Source organism: Phytophthora sojae (genome assembly GCF_000149755.1).
Source record: "Phytophthora sojae unplaced genomic scaffold PHYSOscaffold_1, whole genome shotgun sequence".
Taxonomy (NCBI): Eukaryota; Oomycota; class Peronosporomycetes; order Peronosporales; family Peronosporaceae; genus Phytophthora; species Phytophthora sojae.
In genome coordinates this window covers 3,628,906-3,650,617 of record NW_009258115.1, presented here as the reverse complement: position 1 = coordinate 3,650,617, position 21,712 = coordinate 3,628,906, and the positions used below count along the sequence as shown (strand labels likewise).

The 21,712-nt window shown below is 53.2% G+C and overlaps 6 protein-coding genes across 6 annotated transcripts; 1 reads left to right on the top strand and 5 right to left on the bottom strand.

Moving 5' to 3' along the window:
• Nucleotides 1-29: 29 nt before the first annotated feature.
• On the bottom strand, nucleotides 30-674 carry PHYSODRAFT_247083 (hypothetical protein; the record flags this gene model as incomplete). The annotated part of the gene is made up of 3 exons (XM_009516526.1): nucleotides 30-267; nucleotides 322-532; nucleotides 662-674. 3 exons carry the CDS (start codon nucleotides 672-674, stop codon nucleotides 30-32), a joined length of 462 nt encoding a protein of 153 aa, XP_009514821.1.
• A 450-nt stretch (nucleotides 675-1,124) lies between these two features.
• PHYSODRAFT_376025 (hypothetical protein) lies at nucleotides 1,125-1,481 on the bottom strand (the record flags this gene model as incomplete). The annotated part of the gene is made up of 1 exon (XM_009516525.1): nucleotides 1,125-1,481. A coding segment is annotated over one exon (357 nt), but the record flags the coding sequence as incomplete, so codon positions are not given.
• A 415-nt stretch (nucleotides 1,482-1,896) lies between these two features.
• Nucleotides 1,897-2,124, bottom strand: PHYSODRAFT_382045 (hypothetical protein; the record flags this gene model as incomplete). Its single annotated transcript, XM_009516524.1, has 1 exon — nucleotides 1,897-2,124. A coding segment is annotated over one exon (228 nt), but the record flags the coding sequence as incomplete, so codon positions are not given.
• A 1,996-nt stretch (nucleotides 2,125-4,120) lies between these two features.
• Nucleotides 4,121-5,906, bottom strand: PHYSODRAFT_321340 (hypothetical protein; the record flags this gene model as incomplete). The annotated part of the gene is made up of 6 exons (XM_009516523.1): nucleotides 4,121-4,186; nucleotides 4,402-4,580; nucleotides 4,651-5,037; nucleotides 5,081-5,160; nucleotides 5,245-5,757; nucleotides 5,830-5,906. The coding sequence occupies 6 exons, from the start codon at nucleotides 5,904-5,906 to the stop codon at nucleotides 4,121-4,123; spliced, it is 1,302 nt and encodes a 433-aa protein (XP_009514818.1).
• A 378-nt stretch (nucleotides 5,907-6,284) lies between these two features.
• On the top strand, nucleotides 6,285-7,034 carry PHYSODRAFT_470557 (hypothetical protein; the record flags this gene model as incomplete). The annotated part of the gene is made up of 2 exons (XM_009516522.1): nucleotides 6,285-6,626; nucleotides 6,648-7,034. The coding sequence occupies 2 exons, from the start codon at nucleotides 6,285-6,287 to the stop codon at nucleotides 7,032-7,034; spliced, it is 729 nt and encodes a 242-aa protein (XP_009514817.1).
• Nucleotides 7,035-11,965: 4,931 nt separating this feature from the next.
• On the bottom strand, nucleotides 11,966-14,271 carry PHYSODRAFT_247089 (hypothetical protein; the record flags this gene model as incomplete). The annotated part of the gene is made up of 5 exons (XM_009516521.1): nucleotides 11,966-11,982; nucleotides 12,068-12,792; nucleotides 12,821-12,894; nucleotides 13,428-14,046; nucleotides 14,162-14,271. 5 exons carry the CDS (start codon nucleotides 14,269-14,271, stop codon nucleotides 11,966-11,968), a joined length of 1,545 nt encoding a protein of 514 aa, XP_009514816.1.
• Between the last annotated feature and the right edge of the window lie 7,441 nt (nucleotides 14,272-21,712).

Sequence of the window (21,712 nt, the reverse complement as noted above, 5' to 3'; positions counted from 1 at the left end):
CAACTAGGCGAAACCACGTCGCCCCCAGCTTACTCCTCGCTAGCTTCCTGCTCTTCATCATCATCCTCCTTTTCTTCGGCGTCTTCTTCAGAATCCTGACGCTTGAGCTTCTTACCTCCGCCAGTGCCAGCGGCCCGAGCCTGGATGTCGCGCCCACAACGCGGGTGCGGACGTTTGCTCCCATTTTCCCACTTATTGTGCCAAATTTGAAAGCACGTCATGGAGTTCCCTGGGTAATGTTTCCAGGCCATGTTGCACAGGTACAAACTGCAGAAAGCTAGTTAGATAGACATCACCAACTTCTCTGAAATGACTACGTACCGTGCTGTGTCCGACTTGCTGCATGCAGCACAGTAGTACTTGGTAGCGCGGTACTCTCCAACATAGCGCTTTAGAATTGAGCACACATTGCACTGCCGCTGCCGACGCTTACGAACGCCGTTCACGGCCTGCCAGTCTGGGCATTCTAACAGCTCGTGGTCCTTTTGCAAGGGCGCCATAAGTTCTGCATCTTCGTCGTCGTCACCACTTGCTGTAGGCTAGAGTAGCAATGTTAGCGACAACATGGACCCCATACAACATGTATCTGCACGCTCAGCGAACGCACTGGCATACAACATGTGCCAGAGACAACATGTATCTGCACGCTCAGCGAACGTACTCGCATACAACATGTGTCAGAGACAACATGTATCTGCACGCTCATGTACCCCATACAACATGCAGACTTACCTGCTCCACGAAATCTTCTTTCTTGAGCTGCGATAACTGGGCGTGTAGCTCCAGCAAAAATTCGGCATGCGAAGCTGGCTTGAGATCCATGCGCTTGGCCGCCTCCGGAATACGATGTAGGCGTTCACGATTGCCACGTCTACCAGTCCCAAGAAGATAGACTTGCAGTACCTCTTGCACCACGTCTGTCCTTGCAGAGAATAGTGTTGGAGTCGGAGTTGATCTTGGATATCCACTCCACCCATCCACTGGTGGTAATCACGCACCATGGACGGGCAGGGAACATGATGGCGTCTACATCCTGTGACCCGTGTTCGTCGCTCTACAATATTACAAAAAGCACAGTTAGCCTCGACAGTAAAACAGATAACTTGATCGGTACTTACGACATGACATGTCTCCATTGCTCTGCTTGATCCGGTTCCTAAGAACTGAACGGGCTTCCGGTCCCACCAAACTAATCCTGTCATCAATCCACAGTTCCGAGCCACCGCCATCCGCACCGCTCCATGCTGCACGCGCTTAGGACGATTGCGGTTCTTTTCCACGATTTCTTGTGGATATCCGACTTTGTCTCCCATGATAGTTCCAATTGAATACACATTGCGCTGTAGTAGCTGAAGCGCGAGCTGAACCGACGTGTAGCATCTATCCGTCACCACCAGGTGGTAAATATCGTCTTGCGGCGCTGGTAGAACGGCCTCAAGGTTGCGAATCACTGCAGCTGGCCCGGAGTTCGGGTCCGCAGAACGCTGGCTGTCCGGTACGTTGTCTAGTTCCGCCGCATGCTGGGCTTTTCCACAATATACCTCAAGACTATATGTTGTATAATCCAACATCACAAATACAATCAGGTGTTAGATACAACATGTTGACTTAAGCAAAAAAAACACGACGCGGGTCCACATGGATCCGCGTCGTGTTCTCCTTACCGCATACAGTAAGCTGTGTCTGCACAGTACGTCAGGAAGAGTTGGTGTCCCACTTGTGCGGCTTGTTCTTGAGGTATTGGTGGGTCGGGTTGTTTCGGTTGCGGGAGGGTATGACGCCTTCATCAAACGATACGACCGGCGGTGTAGTATATCCTCGCGGGAAGGTTTCCTGCAGCGTCTTGACCACGGAGCATACCTTCCACGCTCTGTCCGATGCTGCTTGAGGATCGGCGTTGTTCGTGAAGTGTAGGTTAGCCATAATATGCTCGAATCGATGGCGACGCATGTAGTCGTTGAACGTTCCGCGCGCCACAGCTCCAACCCTTTCCGGAGACCAATGGTCTCGAAAACAGCGGCGCTGTGGGTTCAGCATCCGCGCCAGCAGCAATCCCAGGATGTGCATAATCTCGTAAGCTTCAATGCCGTCCTTCTTCGCCTCGCGCATCATGAATTCATCCCTTGTGTTTGTGACGAGGTCGGTGAAACCTTTTACGCCCAGGTGTATAGCGGTAGCCCAGAAAGGGTAGACGAGCAAACCTTTTTGGGAAGGTAAACCCTGAACGCAGATTTTCTTGAACGCAGGTTCTGGGGAAAATGCGGCCAGGGTGGCGTGGCACCTTGTGAATCCCTATCGGTGTCGCTTATCTTCAGGGAGCCTGGATCGATCACCAGGTGAGTTGTCTGTGGGGTTGAAAGCCTTGAGTTTGTTGAGCGTAACGTTCACTTGTCTGAACGCACATCTCCGAAATGTCTGAAGTTCGAAGCGTGGGTGAAGGATCAGGGTTACTACCACAAGTTAGAACCCCATAAATACACACCACTTTCAGATAACCAATACAAATGCAGACTGATACACAAACACACAGCAGCCACTTATTCTTAGACCCTTGGGCGGTGGGTCGTACACCAGTCAACTAATCTGCGATCAAGGTACTGATCAACCTTGAATGCACTTTCACACGCGCACCACCCTAAGATGAGGGAAATATACAGACCAAATACAATCCGATCCTAAACGCAGTCAATCAAACTATTCCCGGGGGCGACTGCTACCAAACCACCCGAGATATCAATCGTTTAAATGAAATGGGACACCACCCTTACCTCAACGCAATGGGCCCAACTGGGAATGGAATACGTGGATCACTTCAGCAGCCGGAGCACACTGATCCCCACATAATTGGACTTGAATGTGTGTGGGGAGATCTGCACTGCCCTTGTCCTTACAGACAGCGGACCCGATTCCTCGACGACTTGCGCAGTAGGGAGTAAAACGAACTCTCTGATTGTTATCTGCTAGACTATCACTAGGCTTTGTGTAAAGGTATCTCTCTCGTAGCGTTCTTCTGTGTTCTTTGTGTTCTTCGCCACGCGTCTGGCGAATATCTTGACTTTAGTATACTGGAACTATTGACGTAGACACTGTCTACTGAATTCTTGCCCAGCTTCAATGTGCCCACGTCTTTGTGCATGACTGGCTCTTGAGAAACCTTGGCCGCATGCGGCCAAGGTTCCCTTGAAACCGGGTTTCAGAGTCGGCAGGCCTGAACGCAGTGGGACCAAGGTCTGCGGCCAAAGGCAACTTGCGCCCAAGATTGAAATCATACTCAGGGCCTTGCGGCCAAGGGTAGGTCGACTCTTCACTTGGTCGTGGGGCACTTGGCGGGACTTCGTCCAGGTGGCCAGCGGTCAGGACACTCTGCACTTGACTTCACTGGGGTGGCTGAGCTCCGGGTACACGAATTCGATGTGCGTTCAGGGCCTAGGCGAGGCGGGACACCGTACACGATACGTTCGTGCAGGCGTTTTCGACGGCCTCAATGTGTCAACCCGCTTAAGGACGGGGGCGGCCTGGACGGATCGACTGCGTTCAGGGTTTCTCATTCAAACGCAGTCTTCCAGGCCTGAAGGGCCCATCCTAGGCTTGAGCGCACTTAGCTCCGCGGAACACAGCCGAATTCCAGCTCAGATCTTGTCGCACGGTGTACAGCCGGGTCCGGATTCAGTCTCGGCCAATCAGAATGGCGGATTCAGCCGGGTCAGTAGACAGGTGATGACCGGTTGAGGTAAAGCCTCGCTCAGTCTCGTCACAGTAGGCGTAGAGCAAGTAGAAAGTCGAACAGCCTGAAGGATAAATATGCACTTTTACAGATGCTTATCGTCAATCTGCCAAACGCGAGGGCTATCCGCCCAAATTCGGGAGGATTAAACCCGCTGAATATCCACCAAAAAGGTGCCTCTTGTGTTCCTAAAACGCAACAGCGGATTGTGTAATCCGTCAAAACGTACATATCCGCCCAAATCCGCTCTTTGAGGAACACACTCTATGTATTGTTCTTTGATAAATCAATCCCTGCATTATTTATCATAGTGCTTGCTGCACTACTCCCTAATAATACCACACTCGGGAGGCCTACAACAAAACCGCTGATGCCCTCGCCAACATGGCGCTGGATTCACACGCGAGCAAGCAGATGGGCGACACCGGGCGGGGTTTGCCGCCCGGCCACTGGGACATCGCCCTGCAAAACGTGAATCATGACATCGGTGAGTGGCAAATTGGGAAGCCTCAACTACTGGAACTAAGTTATCGCGAGTCGCCCTGGAAGGGACGGCTACCGCTGCGAGAACGAAGTAGGACGGTACGGACAGGTAAGGAACGGATGAAATACAACAAAGTCAAATGTAAAGATTCAACTTGTTGTTTCCACGGCCAATTCACGACTGTCCAACCTACCTGGCACGGAGCACTTCGCTCCGAGCTCTCTCTTCTTCTCTTCAACTTGAGCGTCGGCACGCCGCCGCCCTTGAACACATTGTCGTCTCCTTTCACCCCTCCCCCTTGGCTCACGTCAAGACTCACGCCCCGAGCCACGCAGCGCTCGTGACCTCCCTCCTGTCTCCTCACGTCACCGCCTACTCGCGGAACACGCCACTGCTTCCATCACGACTCATCGTCCACGCAACTGACCCGCCGCCAGCTAACCCTCGCTAAAGTCCGATGACTGCTCAGTCAGCTGATCCTCGAACAGCTGATCCTCGAGTAGTAGCCCACGCGCCGGTTGACGGGCTGCAGGAGGACGGTCACGACCGTACCCACGACGGTGACCACCGTTCCCACTCGGGACATCGTCCCTGACTGAGACTCGACGTCCTCGTCGAGCGGCCTCTTCCTCCTTGACCGCCTTCATCTTCGCCCGCAGAGCACGCTGCTCCGCCCTTGGGCCACTCAGAGTACGCACAGGCTTCGGCTTCCCGACGCACCCGTCCGCACGCAAAAATGCTTCACTCAGGCGCCCAGCTTGCTGAAATTCCTCGACGTCGCGGAGCCAGTCGGCGTAGCTCTCCTCCGCCATCTTCGCCGGCGACCGCCCTCCAGACGCCGTCTCGTAGCACTTCAGTAAGTGGCTGGCGACTCCAGTCGGCGTAGTTCTCCTCCGCCATCTTCGCCGGCGACCGCCCTCCAGACGCCGTCTCGTAGCACTTCAGTAAGTGGCTGGCGACTCCAGTCGTCGCCACCACACAGCTTTACTGCATCAGGGATCAGCCCACCATCGGCTGTCAGCCCCCGTCCGCCAACATGTAGTTCAGGGTCAGGAGTAGCACGCCCACACCCACCGCTCCTTGGCACGCTTTCTCGACCAAGTCATACACGTAGACGACAGTGTAGAACACGGCGTACGTCGCTAGCGTTATGAACGCCCTCAGTCCCCGGCCTACGCAGTAGGCACGGTCGACCGAGCGCCGACACTCGGCCCTCGATCCGCGCCAGTACATCACGGTTAACACGCCACCCAGCTCGAGCACGTTGGGCAGGAACATAAACCACAGAGCGTGGTAAGCGTCCAACCACTTGTACAGTAGCCAGCCTAAGCCATCCTCGCGCTCGCCTCGCGCCTCGAGCACCACCATGGGCGTGGCCCAGATAGATTCAAATGCCTTCCATCGACGCTCCGCGGACGGTCTGCCTTGCACGGACGGACCGTTCGCGATGCGGCGGTATCGTCTTACGCATACCTTCAACAGTGTCAGCCAATTGAACGGAAAGCCGAACAGGGCCCCGATCAATCGCCCCGCAATGCTCCACAAGGGCCTTGTGATCACGCCGCCCACAGCCCCAATCAGCACCAGCAATACGGCCGCTCAGTAGTTGCGCAGCACCCACCACACAATCTTCCACACGGACAGGGAGTGCCACAGGCACCACTCGACAGCATCCATCACGGTTTCCACGTTTGTCATGGAGACGAAAGCGAAATGCCCTCGCCTCTGTTCGCTTCTCACGGTCGTCCACAGCTCTCCACGTTCACAACCATCCTCGTACGTGTCCAACCGTAATGGGTAACCCACCGTTGCCAGTTTCGTCAATCAACTTAGTCAATCACTCAACCGTCTAACGCCAACCGTGCCTCTCCCATTTTCAGGAAAGGAAATCCGCAGGCAAACGTCCCAACTGCCAGGTCGGAACGCATCAGCGGAGGCCCCGGCAACTTGCAGTCCCTCCCTCATTTCAGCTTTCGCCGAGAAAGACCCCGCCTCGCATGGGGTACCCGTGGGTCGGTCAGCGAGCGTGGTACGACCCGGAGGAGCGCGTTGCACGTGGCGCATTGGCGCTTCTGGATGCACTGGCGCGACGCCTTCTTTGCCTACGCGCTGTACGCGCCCTCCGACGCGTGCACGGTCCGCCGCAAGAAGAAGTCGAACGCCGGCCAGGCGCGACTCGTGTTCGTCAGCCTGAACGTCATCGAGTTCGGCTTCTACGGGTATCTCGACCTCTTCGAGAACCGTTCCCACGACAACCTGATGTGGCTGGGGGGCAAGGCGGCCCGCCGGTCAGCAGCAGCCAAGGCGAACGCAAAGTCCTTCTCGGACATAACCGTGGCCACGGACCTCGCCACGCTGTATCGCCATGAGCGCGGACGCTACGATGCCATCATCGCGCGAGCGCTAGACCCGTACCAAGTGGATTAGGGCAGTTAACAGTCCATCTCCGAGTTGCTCGAGCAGACGAAGGCGCTGGGCCCGACCAAGCCCCCCCCCCCCCCCCACCTCCGAATCAGCGACGAGGCCTTCGCGCGCGTCGTCACCGGCGGCGACCCGCCCAACCCGGCTTGGGTCGGCAACAAGAGCGCCGGGACCTGGAAGATCCTGCTGGGGAACGACCGTATCCGAGCCCTTGCCAAGAAGCTCACGCCTCTCGTGAAGAAGGGTAAGCAACCGTTCCCGCCCCAAAAGGCGAACAACGAGGACAAGGAGCAGCGCGGCGACTACTCCGACTACGCGGACGACGAGGACATGTTCACGGTGCTGCTCCCGACGCCGCAATCGGACGAGAAAGACGACGGTGAACCCGAGGAGCCCAGCGAATAGCTGCCCGAAGCCGAGGCCGACCAAGACCAAGAAGACGACGACGAAGAAGAGCAGGCGGACCAAGAAGACGAAGAAGAGCACAGCTCGGGCGCAAACGAGCCCACGGGCGACGACAAGAAGAGTAGCGCGGGCGACGAGGCTGATGACTCCACGACCAAGAAGAAAAGCGCCGCCTCTTCGGCGTACCCAACTCCAAGTATGCTCGCAGTCGTCATTAGGGACGCGCCACTAGTCGTTCATTTTCCTTTCTCCAAATCTGCTAGCGTCCCTCCAAATAATAAATTCAAATTCAAAACACGTAATTCCATTTCCACCGATCCGTTCTTGAGTTCTAAGTGACCGTACCATCACCGTACACGGCCATCCCTTGGACCACGAACAACACCCTTTTCGACACTGCTAAGCCATGAGCAGGTCTTCGTCCTCCCCTTCAGCGTTCGCCTCTTCCAAACGAGAACTCCTCCGCAGTTGAGACGGACGCCGTTTTCTTCGTTCGGCTTGCTCAAGAGCCGTCACTAAGTCACTGTACTCGGGCATTTACTCGGCCCGAGGAATCCAGTGACTCTCAAAACTAGCCGTAAGCACCATGTACTTCACAGCACGGTCGACCACTTGTTTTGCAACAATCTCCAGAAGCGGCGAAGTATCCCCCGTGACGGCCGTATCCCCGCGACCTATGGTCACCCGTTCCGTGAAACTGGATACCGGCAAATCTGCTTCCTCCACAGACCAACTTCTTCGTCCTCGCCTCGCCCCTCTTCTTCCTGAAGAGGTGATAGACCCAAACAGGGTCACCAACCTCGTACTGCACAGCCACGCGATCGCCCCGTAGCCGCTCATGTCGGTCCTGCGCCTTTCGGAGCTGCCTCTCGACCAGGTGACGCGAGTCACGCAAGGTACGGTAGAGCTCGCGACGGTACGCTGCCACCTCATGATCTTGCTCTTCTTGCCCAGATTCAGGAATGCGACGTCCAGCGGCAACACGGGATCGCGCCCGTAGAGAGAAAAAAGGGCGAGTCGCCCAATACTTCATGGTAGGACGTCCTGTAGGCGAATAACACCCTCGGTAAAAATAGATCCCAATCCGTCTGAGCCTCACTCACGTGCATTTTCCCATGACGGTCCCATTAAAGCGCTCAACCAGCCCCTGAGTCTGCGGATGGTACGCTGAACCGTACAGCTTCCTAATCCCCAGTGTCTGGTAGAAGGACTTTGCAATCTCCGACGTGAGTTTTCGTCCATTGTCAATCAGCAACCGTGACGGCACACCGTGTCGCACCACCACTCCGATCACCATTTCTTCCACGAAAGTCACCGAATCCAGGCGAAGCACCGCAAATGCCTCAGCCCACATCGTAATGTAGTCAACAAACACAAGGATATACTTGTTCCCTCTCTCCATCACGGATAACAGACTCACTGCGTCCACCATCAGCTTCGAGAACGGACCCGAGAGATCCGCCACCGGCATCCGCTGCATCTGACCGGCCTGCCACGGTCTCGCCCCTTGACACTGCCACATCGGGCACACTCTCGGACATACTCCGTAACGTCCTTCCTCCAGCCAGGCCAGAAAGCGTGCCTCCTCACTCCCTCGAGCGTCTTGGTCAGACCCAAATGCGAGGATAGCACGTCAGCGTGGCAGTAGTGTAGAACGGCTTCCACGTACGGCACAGGAACTACCGGGACGGTCAAATACCGAGCTGGTCCGACCCGAGCTGGCAAGTGCACCTTCCTCATCAGTAAACCGTTCTGCGCCACGTATCGAGACCGCATCTTCACAATCGTAGACCGGAGGAACGGATCCAAGGGTAGGGCCCCATCCAGCAGGAACGCCACCAGCGCCTTCACCCATGGACCTTCCTGCTGCGTTTGTACAAACTTGTCGAAGTCGAGACCGAACCGATCCACAGGAGTCAGAGGGGCGCTTCCAGCAGGAGCACCACTCACGGCTTCATTCGGCTGGTCAGGACACTCGTCGCCGACCCCCGCTTGCTCCCCGACTGAAGTCGGAAGTACGTCCTCGACCGTGCGTTCCGGGTTCAGCAAGTCACGCATTGAGAGAGCCGCCACCGTGTCCATAGGTAGTCTAGATAGACCTTCCACGAGCCCCATAGAGGTACCAGGTTTGTGATGCACCTGAAACTGTAAATTAGAGAGTTCCATCGCCCACCGAGCCAGCTTAGCGTTCGTAGTACGGTTGCCAGGACTAAACACCCACGTCAGCGCCTGGTGATCCGTGTACAGGTCGAACTCACGCTTGTCGAGATAACACCGGAACTTCCTGGTCGCCCAGACGACCCCCCCCCAACACTCGATTCCAGAGATGCCGTCCTGCATCGTGATCCAATTCTTCTGAGGCCCGGTCAACAACTTACTCGCATACGCCACCACACGGTCACGGCCGTCCACCTCTTGCATGAGGCACGCTCCAACCGCGTACCGTGACGAGTCAACGTACAACTTGAACCGCTTCTTACCGTCCGGATAGACCAGGATAGGAGGCTTCATGATGGCCCTCTTCAGTTGACGAAAAGCACCTTCACAGTCTTCGCTCCACTCGAACGGTGCATCCTTGACCTTCAAGCGTTCCAGGGGCGTCAAAATGGAAGCGTACCCAGGAATATAGCGACGGAAGGAACTGGTCAATCCAAGGAACGACCGTATGATGTGCACGTCCACAGGTCTCATCACATTCAGGACAGCTTTTACCTTCTCAGGATTGGCTAGAATACCCGTAGGCGTGACAATATGACCCAAAAAGGCAACTTGACTCCTTCCCCAACGGCACGTTTTTATGTTTAGCTTGAATCCCGCTTGCTGGAAGCGAGTCAGCACTTGACGGACACGCACCAGGTACGTAAGGAAGTCCTTGCTGAAGATCTCACAGTCGTCGAGATAGACCAGACAGATACGCCACTTTAGATCCATTAACACAGTCTCCATCAGCCGTTCGAACGCTGTAACAACGTTACAGAGCCGAAAAGGCATCACTAGCCACTCCTCCAGACCGTACTTGCATCTAAACGCCGTCTTGGACACGCTGTCCGGGTGCATGGGCACGTTCCAATAGCTCGAGGCGATATCCATCGTCGAGAACAGTTGAGCACCTCCCAGCACGTCCAGGATGTCGTCACTTAACGGCATGGGGTAGCAGTCCTTCACCGTGACCGAGTTTAGCTTACGGTAATCGATGCAGAGCCGGCTCGCACCGTCCGGCTTCCGAATCATCAGGACGGGGCTCGCCCACGGACTGTTCGAAGGACGGATCAAATTCAACTCCAGGTACAGTTGCATTTCCGCCTCCATAATCTCCCCTTCAGCCAACGAGACACGGTACGATGCCTGCTTGATCGGCGCGCTGTAGCCGGTGTCAATTTTAAACTGCAGCAGGTCCATACGCCCCGGCATCTTCGAGGACTCCACGAACATCGAGCGGAAGCCGTCCAGCTCAGTCTGGAAGAGTTTCTTCTGCTCAGCGGACAAGTTGGACTCGGCGAAGTCGGCCTTCATGCCGTCCTTCTTGTCGGGTGGGATGTCAGGCTTCGAGGTCTTCACCTTCTCGCAGACGTCTTCCTCGCGATCTTCCGACACGGACATCGCACTCGCACCGCCCGACTCATCGCTTTCAGCGGGCACCATTCCACGCCGTCTCGGGGATCACGGACGTGCACACCACGCCCGTCCCCTTGCGAATCCAGTACTCGTCCGTGGACGCGTTGCATACTTCGACGATCACTCGGCCATCCTCCTCCGTACATATCGTTCTCACCACGCACAGCGTAGGAGGCAGGCCCAACGAGCTTTCGACTAGCACCACGGCCTTATCAGCCACGCCCCCCACCACTCGAGTTTACACAAGAGCTTGTCCTCGGGGCGGGAGCCGCACCGATGTCGCCATCACCGCCATGTAGGACTCTAGCATCATCGTGAAGCCCAGAGGCAGCACCTCACCGGAGCTCTTTAGCGTCAGGGAGCGCTCCGCCACGTCGATCACGGCGCCCAACGCGCCCAAAGCGCCCACTCCCAGAATCGAGTCGACATGTAGCTTGTCGGCCACCAGCACGCTCAGTGAAACCTCCACCGACCCAAGCCGGAACGACAAGCTGATCCAGCCTTGGATCCGCAGCTTGTGTCCCGCCGAGCTCCTCACTAGCCCCTCATAAGGGTCCAGCGGCTCAGAGGGCCGTCCCAGTCGCTTCAGAACGCAACGGTGAACTAGACTTAGGGTAGCGCCGGTGTCGGTCAACATTTGAGACGGTAAACAGTCAATATAACCACTTGAAAGTGCCTCAAAGTTGCCAACCGCGCACACCACCCTTCGCCCATCTTCCACGACAAGGTACACACCAGAGGTCCGCCAATACCATAAAAAATTGTATTGCCAGCAGCATGACTCCATAGTAAAGATTTCAATATAGCGGCAAGCAATAGTAAATATTGCCGTAATTTATATTGTATTGTTAGTTATTTCTTCATGTTCTTCTAACTCCCTCTTCTACCACTACTTCCCGTAGGCACGCCTATCTCGATAAAATCTCTGCGATCCACAGGCCAAAACACGCCGAGCTCCTCCTCTTCAAAACGCGCAATGGCATCTTGTGGTAAATCTGACGCTGGCTGCCAAGTAGGACGGGGGTACCCAACCCAGCTCACAAAGTAGTAGTCGTTGCCATCCAGATCAGTCTTTGTTGCATAAATAAACTCAAGGGTGTATACAATGTTGAAATGAGACGCTAGGCCACCCGAGAATGGCGGCTGGACTTCTCTACGAGTCTGCTCCTGACCAGTAATTGTATCGACGCTAGTGTAGTGTGGAGGACCCCATAGTTGATGTCATCGGTGGTGCCATGTGATGCCATCAAACGTAGATTTGTGGTGGGCCGCAGAACCGCACTTTTTCATATTTATTGTCAATAATTGGGTCAATATCATATTGTATTGGTAGCTGGGATGTCCAATAATAAAGATTTTTATTGCAAAACCCAATTATTTATTGAATTGAAATATTTTTTCCGACCTCTGGTACACACAGGCCTCAGCATCCTCATCATCGTAGACTCCGAAACCATTCGGTAGGTTCACCGTGACAACGTCCACCAGGCCAGTCTTCTGCAGTGGCGTTCGAGCGGGACGCTCGCACCTCACCACTTCAACGTAGTGCGAAGCTTCCTTGTCACGCTCAGGGAAAAGCTCCAAGTCGTCGATCACCTCGGCATACGGCTTGTAAAGCGACGAAAAAGCAAACGTGACCGCCTTGCCAGGGTGACGACGACGGCGACGCCTAGCACTCAGCGTCTTCGACCGCCCCGTACGGGTCCACAGCTCCATCCAAATCCTTTGAGAGTTGTTGTCATAGTAGGTCCTCATCCAGAAACATAAGCGCTCACCAGAGCGAGCCGTCACGATCATCAACTCCTTGACACGGTCAACGTGCTGCAGAAGCCGTTCTTCATCGTACTCCGAAACCTTGTCACGCAGCGGAGGGACTTCCACCGTCACCTCTTCACTGTCGGGAGGTTTGCGCACCTCACACGCCCGGTCTCCATAGTCTCTAGCCTCCTTCAGGAAGCGGAACACTGCTTGCCTTGCCACCGCACGCGCGACCTTCGGGTCCACGCCTCGCACTTCACTCAGGATAGGTACCGCTTCGACCACGGCGACAGCCCCTCCAGGATCGTCCGGCGGCCGCACGACGTGCTCGGCCACGGCCGACTCGACGACCATTCGCACCTCCTCAGAGAGGCCTTCGTCGTCACTAGGCGCACAGACTCCAAACCGCTCACAACGCAGTCAGCCAGAGGCGCGCCATCGGATCGGCGGCGGCCTCCAACGGAGAGCCGTAGACCACCCGTATGCTCTAGATGGCGAGGGGTACGACTTGTCGGACTGCATGTTCTCGGCCTGGCCAAAGGGAGACGACGTGCTGGCCGAGGCTGCTGAGGACGGCACGGTCCCGCCGGAGACGGCAACCGTCTCTGGTAACGACTGTCTGTTCTCGCTCGATGAGGTCACCGCGATGGAGAATGGTGAACCGGGCCAGGAGGCTTCCATTCTCGCCGGTGCGGGCGTCGTCCCCGAGCCCGAGGAGTATGACAAGGAGCTCGAGGACCGGCTGTACCTGCTGGACGAGGTGGAGCTACTGAAGCGTGTTGATCGGAATGCTGAGGCCAAAGCCGAGCCGTCGTCGGAAGAACTGGCTCGCAGCCTCGGGATCTCGCTGGAAATTTGGCGTCCTCTGACTTGCACGGTACGCGTGAGTATTGGCAGGGCTGGTTCGAGGACATGCTCGACAAGTCAGAGGAGGCCAAACGTGCGGAGCGCGACTTCCGGAGCCCTGTGGTTAGCTGGCGGCGCGTCCGCGGACGGCGACGGCACCTCCTCCGTACTCACGTTCTCGGGCTTCATTAGCGACGCGACTTCCGGCAACTCGTCCGGGTTCTTCTTCTCGCGCGGCAACTCGGGCACGTTCTCCTCGATTGGCTCGGTCTTCAACTCAGCCGGCTTGGCCTTCTCCATTCCACTGGTCTTCACGTCGGCCGCCGAGACGGCCAAGTCCTCGTAGATCGTCTCGTGTTCCAAGTCGTCGATCCTTACCGCGAGATCCTCTCCTTCATCACTCAAGTCACGAGCCTTCTCCATCGTCGCCGTGTCCGAGTAGAACACCGACACCTTCATCACGGTGGACACCATCGACGACATGTCAGCCGAGGCGCGGTTTGGTCCACCGTGGTCCACAGGGGTCGACGATTTCTTGGCTGCAGGCGCCGCGCCCGGGGCCGGAGTCTTGGCACGAGCCACCGTCTTGCTCGGCTCCACCTTGACTTGCTGCTTGACTTTTGGCTCAGTCTTCACGACCGTGCCCCACCCACCGTAGGCGCCAGGCCGCGCCCCAACACACCACCCGTACATGGGCGGGTTCAGCAGCCGCCTCTCCGTCTCGGTGTACACCGGAACGAACCCGCTCGGGCTATGAGTGGGCACTTCCTCCGGCTCATCCTTCACGTAGGCTCTGTAGAACGGCCGCGAAGACGCCGTCTCGATTGGCACAGGATCGTCGTAGCCAAAGCCGTTCGAGTAGTAGTGTACGGGCCTCGAGAACGCGCTCCTTGACTCATCGGCGTTACCGTCCCGTTGCCTCACCCGTCTTGCGAAGCCGTTCAGCCTCCAGGCGCGCCACTTCTTCTTGGACGGTCCGATGCTCCGCGGACCCTTCACCTTCTCCAACTTCAGACATCTTCTTCAAACTTCACTTCTTCAAACTTCAGGGGCACCGAGCGTGCCGTTCTTCACTTCACTTCCAGACAAGACGGTTCCACAAGTCTTACGCGGATGCCGAAACTTCTTGGAGACCCCAGGGGTGAGCTCTCGATCGCGATTCCAACGCGCTGCTGTCACCTCGCAAAGGCCAACGAATACCAACGTCCGACTTGACCAGACTGTCCGACGCCCACTTCACAGCGAAGCCAATACCTGCTTCTCCACCACGTGTCGCGAGTCGCCCTGGAAGGGACGGCTGCCGCTGCGAGAACGAAGTAGGACGGTACGGACAGGTAAGGAACGGATGAAATACAACAAAGTCAAATGTAAAGATTCAACTTGTTGTTTCCACGGCCAATTCACGACTGTCCAACCTACCTGGCACGGAGCACTTCGCTCCGAGCTCTCTCTTCTTCTCTTCAACTTGAGCGTCGGCACGCCGCCGCCCTTGAACACATTGTCGTCTCCTTTCACCCCTCCCCCTTGGCTCACGTCAAGACTCACGCCCCGAGCCACGCAGCGCTCGTGACCTCCCTCCTGTCTCCTCACGTCACCGCCTACTCGCGGAACACGCCACTGCTTCCATCACGACTCATCGTCCACGCAACTGACCCGCCGCCAGCTAACCCTCGCTAAAGTCCGATGACTGCTCAGTCAGCTGATCCTCGAACAGCTGATCCTCGAGTAGTAGCCCACGCGCCGGTTGACGGGCTGCAGGAGGACGGTCACGACCGTACCCACGACGGTGACCACCGTTCGTACTCGGGACAAAGTGACAGGACTGGTCATCCTCAGGAGAGACGGCACAATCACAGCTAACAACGCGCATGGGTGTTAGCTTCGGGTATTGTTGATCGTTAGTACCTAGCTCTAAATGAACATAATATACATCACCGGGAAAATGAAATGAAAATAACCGGGAGGCCTGCTTGTACTTTACCTGCGCATGGTCGTCGCACCAGATTCCACAGTTAACTGCCAATGCACCTCGCAGCATAATATAATGACACCAACTTGTTGATCTGAATTACTTCAACAGCTATTCAGTCCTGAATACCTGTTGTCCCAATCCCACCTAACCAACGCAACAGGCATTCAGACTATGGCAACAGAAATTCAGTGGTTTGGGGGGTAACAGGTCATTCAGTATTTCTGCAGCAGTATGCTGGATCATTTGTCGAAAAATGATAGATTGGGCTAAAGCATCAACTCTGTGAGGGTACGTACCCCTCGCAGCATGGGGCTTTTTGCTAGGACCATCAAAGCTTTAACCTTGACATCGGACATAAATCACTGATTTTGATTTCCTCAATCACAATCACACATCCTTATCCCAAGTTTGCATACACCCCCTTGCGAAAACAGAACATTGAACCGCTTCGTGCATACCGAGCGAGACAAGACCGGTAATATCATAAATCGGCTGCAGTGAATGTCGACGTCCAATGTGCTGTAAGAAATATAATTCATAGAGCTGTCAAGTGCCCCAAACGGAGTAGTAGTTAACGTACGATCATGATTGATGTATCTGTGCCCGAAGCTGAATGATAGTGCCATATGCTTATTTTATGGGATTCTTGTCGTCAGTACGTAGTCAGACGAGAACATGTGAGTTTATCATAACCCTCAACGTTGAAGCTGTTGCTCGCTCCATTGGTCGAAACGACTTGCATAATCGAATTCAGCGTCAAAATTTACACCTAGAAGGACAATAATAAGAAATCGAACTTAAGAAACATTTGAAAATTCAAATTTTCAAACGGCCATAACTTGACGGGAACTTGAGTTTGTACAATTGCAAGGTTATCAAACGAAAAATCATAACAATCCCTTTCGATTGCAGTGCCTACCCCAAAAACCTAGGTTTTTCCATTGTTACATTTGGTTCTGAGTTGACTCATATGGACTCCAGTTGGCATACAATTGGTCGATTTAAACAAGCTCTTTTGTCTGGAAGAGGCTCGCTAGGGCTTACGAAGTTAACCCTCCGTGTTGCTCGTCGATTCCAGCGCTAAGATAGTAATATTCGAGTGACGGATGCCGTATTGCTAGTATAATAATACATACCGTTACCGATCTGGCAAACATACAAGTATATTGCCATTCATTAGTCTTGTTGATGCAGATTCGAGGCGTGTTGGTGCTAAAAAAAAAAAGCTAGTACAGCTAGTGCATGTAGTATTATCCCTACAAAGGCACTTAGGGTACTGTATTCGATGGTACTATTGTTCCTATCCGCCAAAACGCCCTCCGACTTGATGTCCTACATAGGACTTTTGCTCCTACGTAAGGTCTCATAAAAGTTAGTACCGAGGTCAGTAAAACCTGGTACTAGCCAAACCTGAACATAAACTGAGTAAATGGCTCGCCAAGGTGCACGCAGCTTGGCGAATGAGCGCGCTCAGTACCTGTAGCACATACATCCCCACTGAGCATGGTGGCGGGGCTGAAGGAGGCAGGTTGCAGCGCTGCAGGAATCTCCGCTTGGACGTCACCCGTGGAGAATGGCGCTAGACGAGCAGCGTGCTCACGTGTGGAACATCCGGCTGCAGACACTCGACGAGGTTGGGAAACGCCATGACTTGCTGCTTGATGGCAGCGAGTGATGATGGCATTGCATATTACATCGCTCTGTTGATGATGGCGCTAGACACGAAGCATAGAACAGAGCGGCGTCGCCATGGGAACGCCTAGGAAGGTTAGTTAGCGAGAAGTTTAACTGTCCTAGCCCATTGAATCTGTCTACAACTTACCGCTTCCGGATCACCCCGGGTTGAGCGACACCATGAAATCCGCGACAGGTACTTGTTAGTATACTGATCAGAATGACCAACATAGAATTGTCCACCCGCAGTGCTATGGAGTAAATTACCCACAGCACCGGATCAACTCGTGGGTTTGATGATACGGCACTTTTTATGGCGGGCTGTATTTGAGGGTACTGTATTCTTATACAGTACCCCCAAATAGGGTCCTTGTATTCGCAGGAAACTCTAATACGTTACTGACACTATTCGGTATTCTACGTTAGTGTTGACATGGCCGCGATGTTATTCTTCTATTCCCTGACAGACATAAGGCAAGTATGCACTCCTCTTTGATCCAAACAATGTTCTTAAATGGGTTTCAGTATTTTTTTACTTATGCGGTCTTCAGCGCCCTCAGTTGAAATAAAGCCGATACCGATTGCCAAAACACTGCCTCTCACCCACCAACTGGCCTTGATCTCTACCAAAAAACCTGGGAATCAGCCGATCTATGGTTTACTTCTGTGCGATAGACATGTGTGCTCTAAAACTTAGATTCTATCCTGCCAAGCGCGAGCTAAGAATATTTTTTTCCTTACGAGTTTGCAGTACACACAAAGGGACTGCCGGGTTTTCCAATACGTAAACATTACTTCTAGGCGTAGTGAAGCTGGTATTATTCCTTGTAGAATCTGAGTTGTTTTTCTGCTTTCCATAGTTTCTCCTGTTTGGACGCTTCCTCATAACCTATATCGACGGCACACGCACCAACCGACAGTTATAGCTACCTTTACGGCTATTTGGGAGCGTGAATGTGTTCAAATGACATTTGAACACAAGTGAGCTCCATGGCAACATTTTGCTCTTGCCAAACCTTCGCTTTCCTAGTGTAATACAGGGTTTTGACAGTCTCTTAAATCCGGCACTTCCCAAACTCTCTAATCCGGCACAATACCACTTTTTATTGTCAAGTGCCGGATTTAAGGTGGTCTGCTCTCGCCCGATCTGTTTTGGTCCTCCTGGTACAGTGCTCAAGATAATTCGTCTGACTGAGACTATTATGTAAGAGGTTTTGGGCTTGCTTACACTAACGGATAATGCCGAATAAAGCATTTTTTCCAAATTGTATACAGTAATTTGCCTCAATAGTGCAGTAGTCAAAAATATACATTCTTAAGATAATTGCATAGGAGAGCCTAGCTGAACTCCCGTTAGTTGGATTGGTGTTATAGACAGCTACCCGTTTCATCAGGTAATTAGATACCACGGCTGCGCTATTGAAGCAAATTACTAGACCTGGTCCAAATATAAAACCATCGTGGAGGAATCATGCCTATACTATACCGTACCAAATAGTATACCATTTTTGCGTGAAATTAGCGTAAATGCTGATTTATTAATAACATAAAGTGTTCTTATTATAACAGAATAATCGTGAAAACAACAATTGCGATGAGTTCTAAAGAAGTATTAACGTGCTTGGCTACGAACTACTAAAATCAATCCAACGTTTAACACCTTGGCTCCGAACGTCGTAAGTTACGACATTGAGCGCGTTATACTAGAAAAACGTATAGACATGATTTTCTCATACTTTAATCAAGTTTATTTCAAGCAACCGCAACCTATAAGGTGCGATAGGTCTCTGCGACAAGTTCACAGAATCGGGTCAGAGAATGGGTTCAGGTGGGTGAAAGATTCCAGTTTGATCCAGAGCCTGGACAGTTTGGTCCAGAGTCCAGACAGTACGTCCAGAGTTGGACCAGACAGATATCCTTCAGTGAAGGATAAGTGAAGGACCTTCACCCAGCACACGAAGTTGACTTTAGACACTTTTGGCGGTAGCTCAGGGTGGTCGGCTAGACCTGGGGAAGCGCGACGTGTAGCGCACACCCGGCAAGAACGCAGGCAAGCGCAAGAAGACACGGTAGGAACTGCAGCTTCCCCGCGAAGAAGGAAGCGATGGTGGACAATGGCAGCAATGACAGTGAGCGTGTAGGTTGCGTTTCAGTTAGTCGGTGGTCAGTTTCGTGTGGTTGAATACAAAGTTTGTTGAGCCAATGCACCTTCTTTCATGTGATTTCTGATCGGAGCTGCAGAACAGTGCACCTCCTCAGCCATCTGTTGACTGCAAGTGGGGTCTGTTACGACATTGAGCGGCGGTTGCTCTAATTCTATGTCGTATCACTTACAACATTGGCGAGAAAACCTGATGACAATTTATATACCTACCCCGACGAGAAACACATGGTCCATACAAATATCAAGTGAATCTGTAAGTCGTAACTTACGACATGCGCTTACGCGTCTGAGGCGAGTACCGTTCGGAGACAAGGTGTTAAACACGTCATAACCTAACCATTAAAAAATGGATTGCTATTTTTTACGAAACGTTACGAATAAAATCGAACATTAGCTATTTGGAGGTTAAACCAATGCAGCTGGGAACTTAGTATACTGTACCAAAAAACTATATTTTATGATTTAACAGTATTATATAGAAGTAGTACCCCGTATACTATTTATCATTATCCGTTAAGTACACCTTTTATAACCCACGTTCACCAAGAACAAGGCCAAATTCACAAAGAACAAAACCAAATGCATCGAACCCCAAATCAAATGCACAAAGTGCAAGCTCAAATGCATTTAGCAAGTACCGTCAACCTTCAGAATGTGATATCCTGACAAAACCAACAGATACACAATCATTTCTCAAAGGCTGCTGCACTGTAGATTTTCCACTGGGGCCTTCCTTCCTGCTATCCTACTATCTGGTGTGCTGAGTAGTGTGGGCGATATCACAATGTACATACATCTAGTTGTGCTGTCAGGAGACCGGGGGGAGAGCGCTTCTGCAGCTTTAACGGCTCGCTTTCGTCGCCCCAGTTGCCGGCAAGCTCTTCGGGAATGCACTTGAGGCAAATCTTGAGTAAGCTATCCTAAATACAAGCATATCACTAAGGTATTCAGTTCAATAGGATGATGCATTTGAGCTTGCACTTTGTGCATTTGATTTGGGGTTCGATGCATTTGCTTTTGTTCTCTGTGAATTTGGCCTTGTTCTTGGTGAACTTGGGCTGGAAAAGGTGTAGTCTAACCCAGACTATTTATTGACTAATACGAAGTATGTGGCACGGAAATAGTATCACCTCTCGTTTATCTTGGCCTGTACTGAAACTGATGCTGGAGTTGCAGTCACAGGCTTATCTTGGAAACGTGTACGGTGCTTCAACACTATCTCTTGGAGATGAGGATGGAGCTGGGCTACAGACCAGGTGCCATTTGTTCCATGTGACAACCTGCTACTTTTAGCGTGGGACATGCAGTGTCTTTCTGGTGGCTGGCATCTCTGATTGCATCAACCACAACGGGAAGATTTTTTTGCCAGTATTCGTAGTTTCCCCGTTTCCAGCAATCTATCAGTGTATGGGGGAAAATTGTCGTATTGTAGTTCTTCGGGGAGAGGTGCGGTGGCACCCCAGAGTAGAACCGCCGTGCGTCGCGCTGGAGACACGCCTCAGAGCATCATTCGTGACAAATGGGCGGAGCCTTTGGCTGTCAACACGGGGTAGTCTTCGAAGGCGCTTGAAAGCCAGCGTCCAAGCAACTTGATGATCAGTTGGTCCGCTCCAGCATTTAGAAGTGCAGTGGCTCCACCGACTCGAATTGAGTGAGTCGAGAAGCGGTCTGGGTCTTGATTAGTCATTCTGGCATCGGCCTTGATCACCTGGGATACTTCGTGTGCGGTGACTCCTCTGCCCACGCCCGTTGAGAATGCGGGCATGATCTTCGTTGTACCAAGAGCGTTAGCAGCGCAATGAATCCATTGAGCTACCTTCGCCGGGAAAAGACTGGATCCCCAGATTCACAGTGAAAGCGGCATTCCTCTCTGCCGAATTGGTTGTTCTTGGCACCGTGTAGTTTGATTCCGATCACATGCGCCCGGTTGGGTGGTACTCCGGTACCATTGTTGTCGAAGAACTTGGTGTCGCCGAGCTTGAGAATATATCCGTGACGCTTACGCCCGATGAAGAGGTACTCAGATCGTCGGAGTAAAAATAAATACGCAAGCAGAATTCCACCCCACAGTAGGTGGTCGTAGGGCCGCAAGAAGTCCAGAGCCGCAGCATTGCACGCAGTAGCGGGGCGGAGACAGGATTCTGCTTGATGACATGATCGGTAAAGCGGCGAATGCCACACAGTAAAATAGCGTGACCGGTCGATACACCGGGGTCATACCCAGCTTCTGTCTTGTGGTACCATCGAGCGGCACACAGCTTCGAGCAGATCGTCGAGTAAGCGTTACCGACCAATCGCTTGTTCATTCCAAACTGCCAAAGGAAGACAGCAAAAGCACCAAGTTGAGCGGCGGTTTTGTGAACGTCGTCGGGTGAAAGCCACTTTGGTAGCTCCATCATTCCGCACCACCGACGGCATTGGGTCCATGCTCGCTGATAGAGAGTTCTTGAAGTGTGCGCGAGGGACCCTTCGCGCAGTAGCGCTCCCATAGCCGCCAGAGATTCCTTAATTCGGTCGGGACTTGTACCTGGGACCAAGACAGAGAAAGATTAACGAAACCTGCAGCATGTTGCGGTGACTGCCACGCATCCGCGGCGACGTTCTCCACTCCTGGAATATGGTTTGCGGTAGCGTAAAAATTGTGCTTCA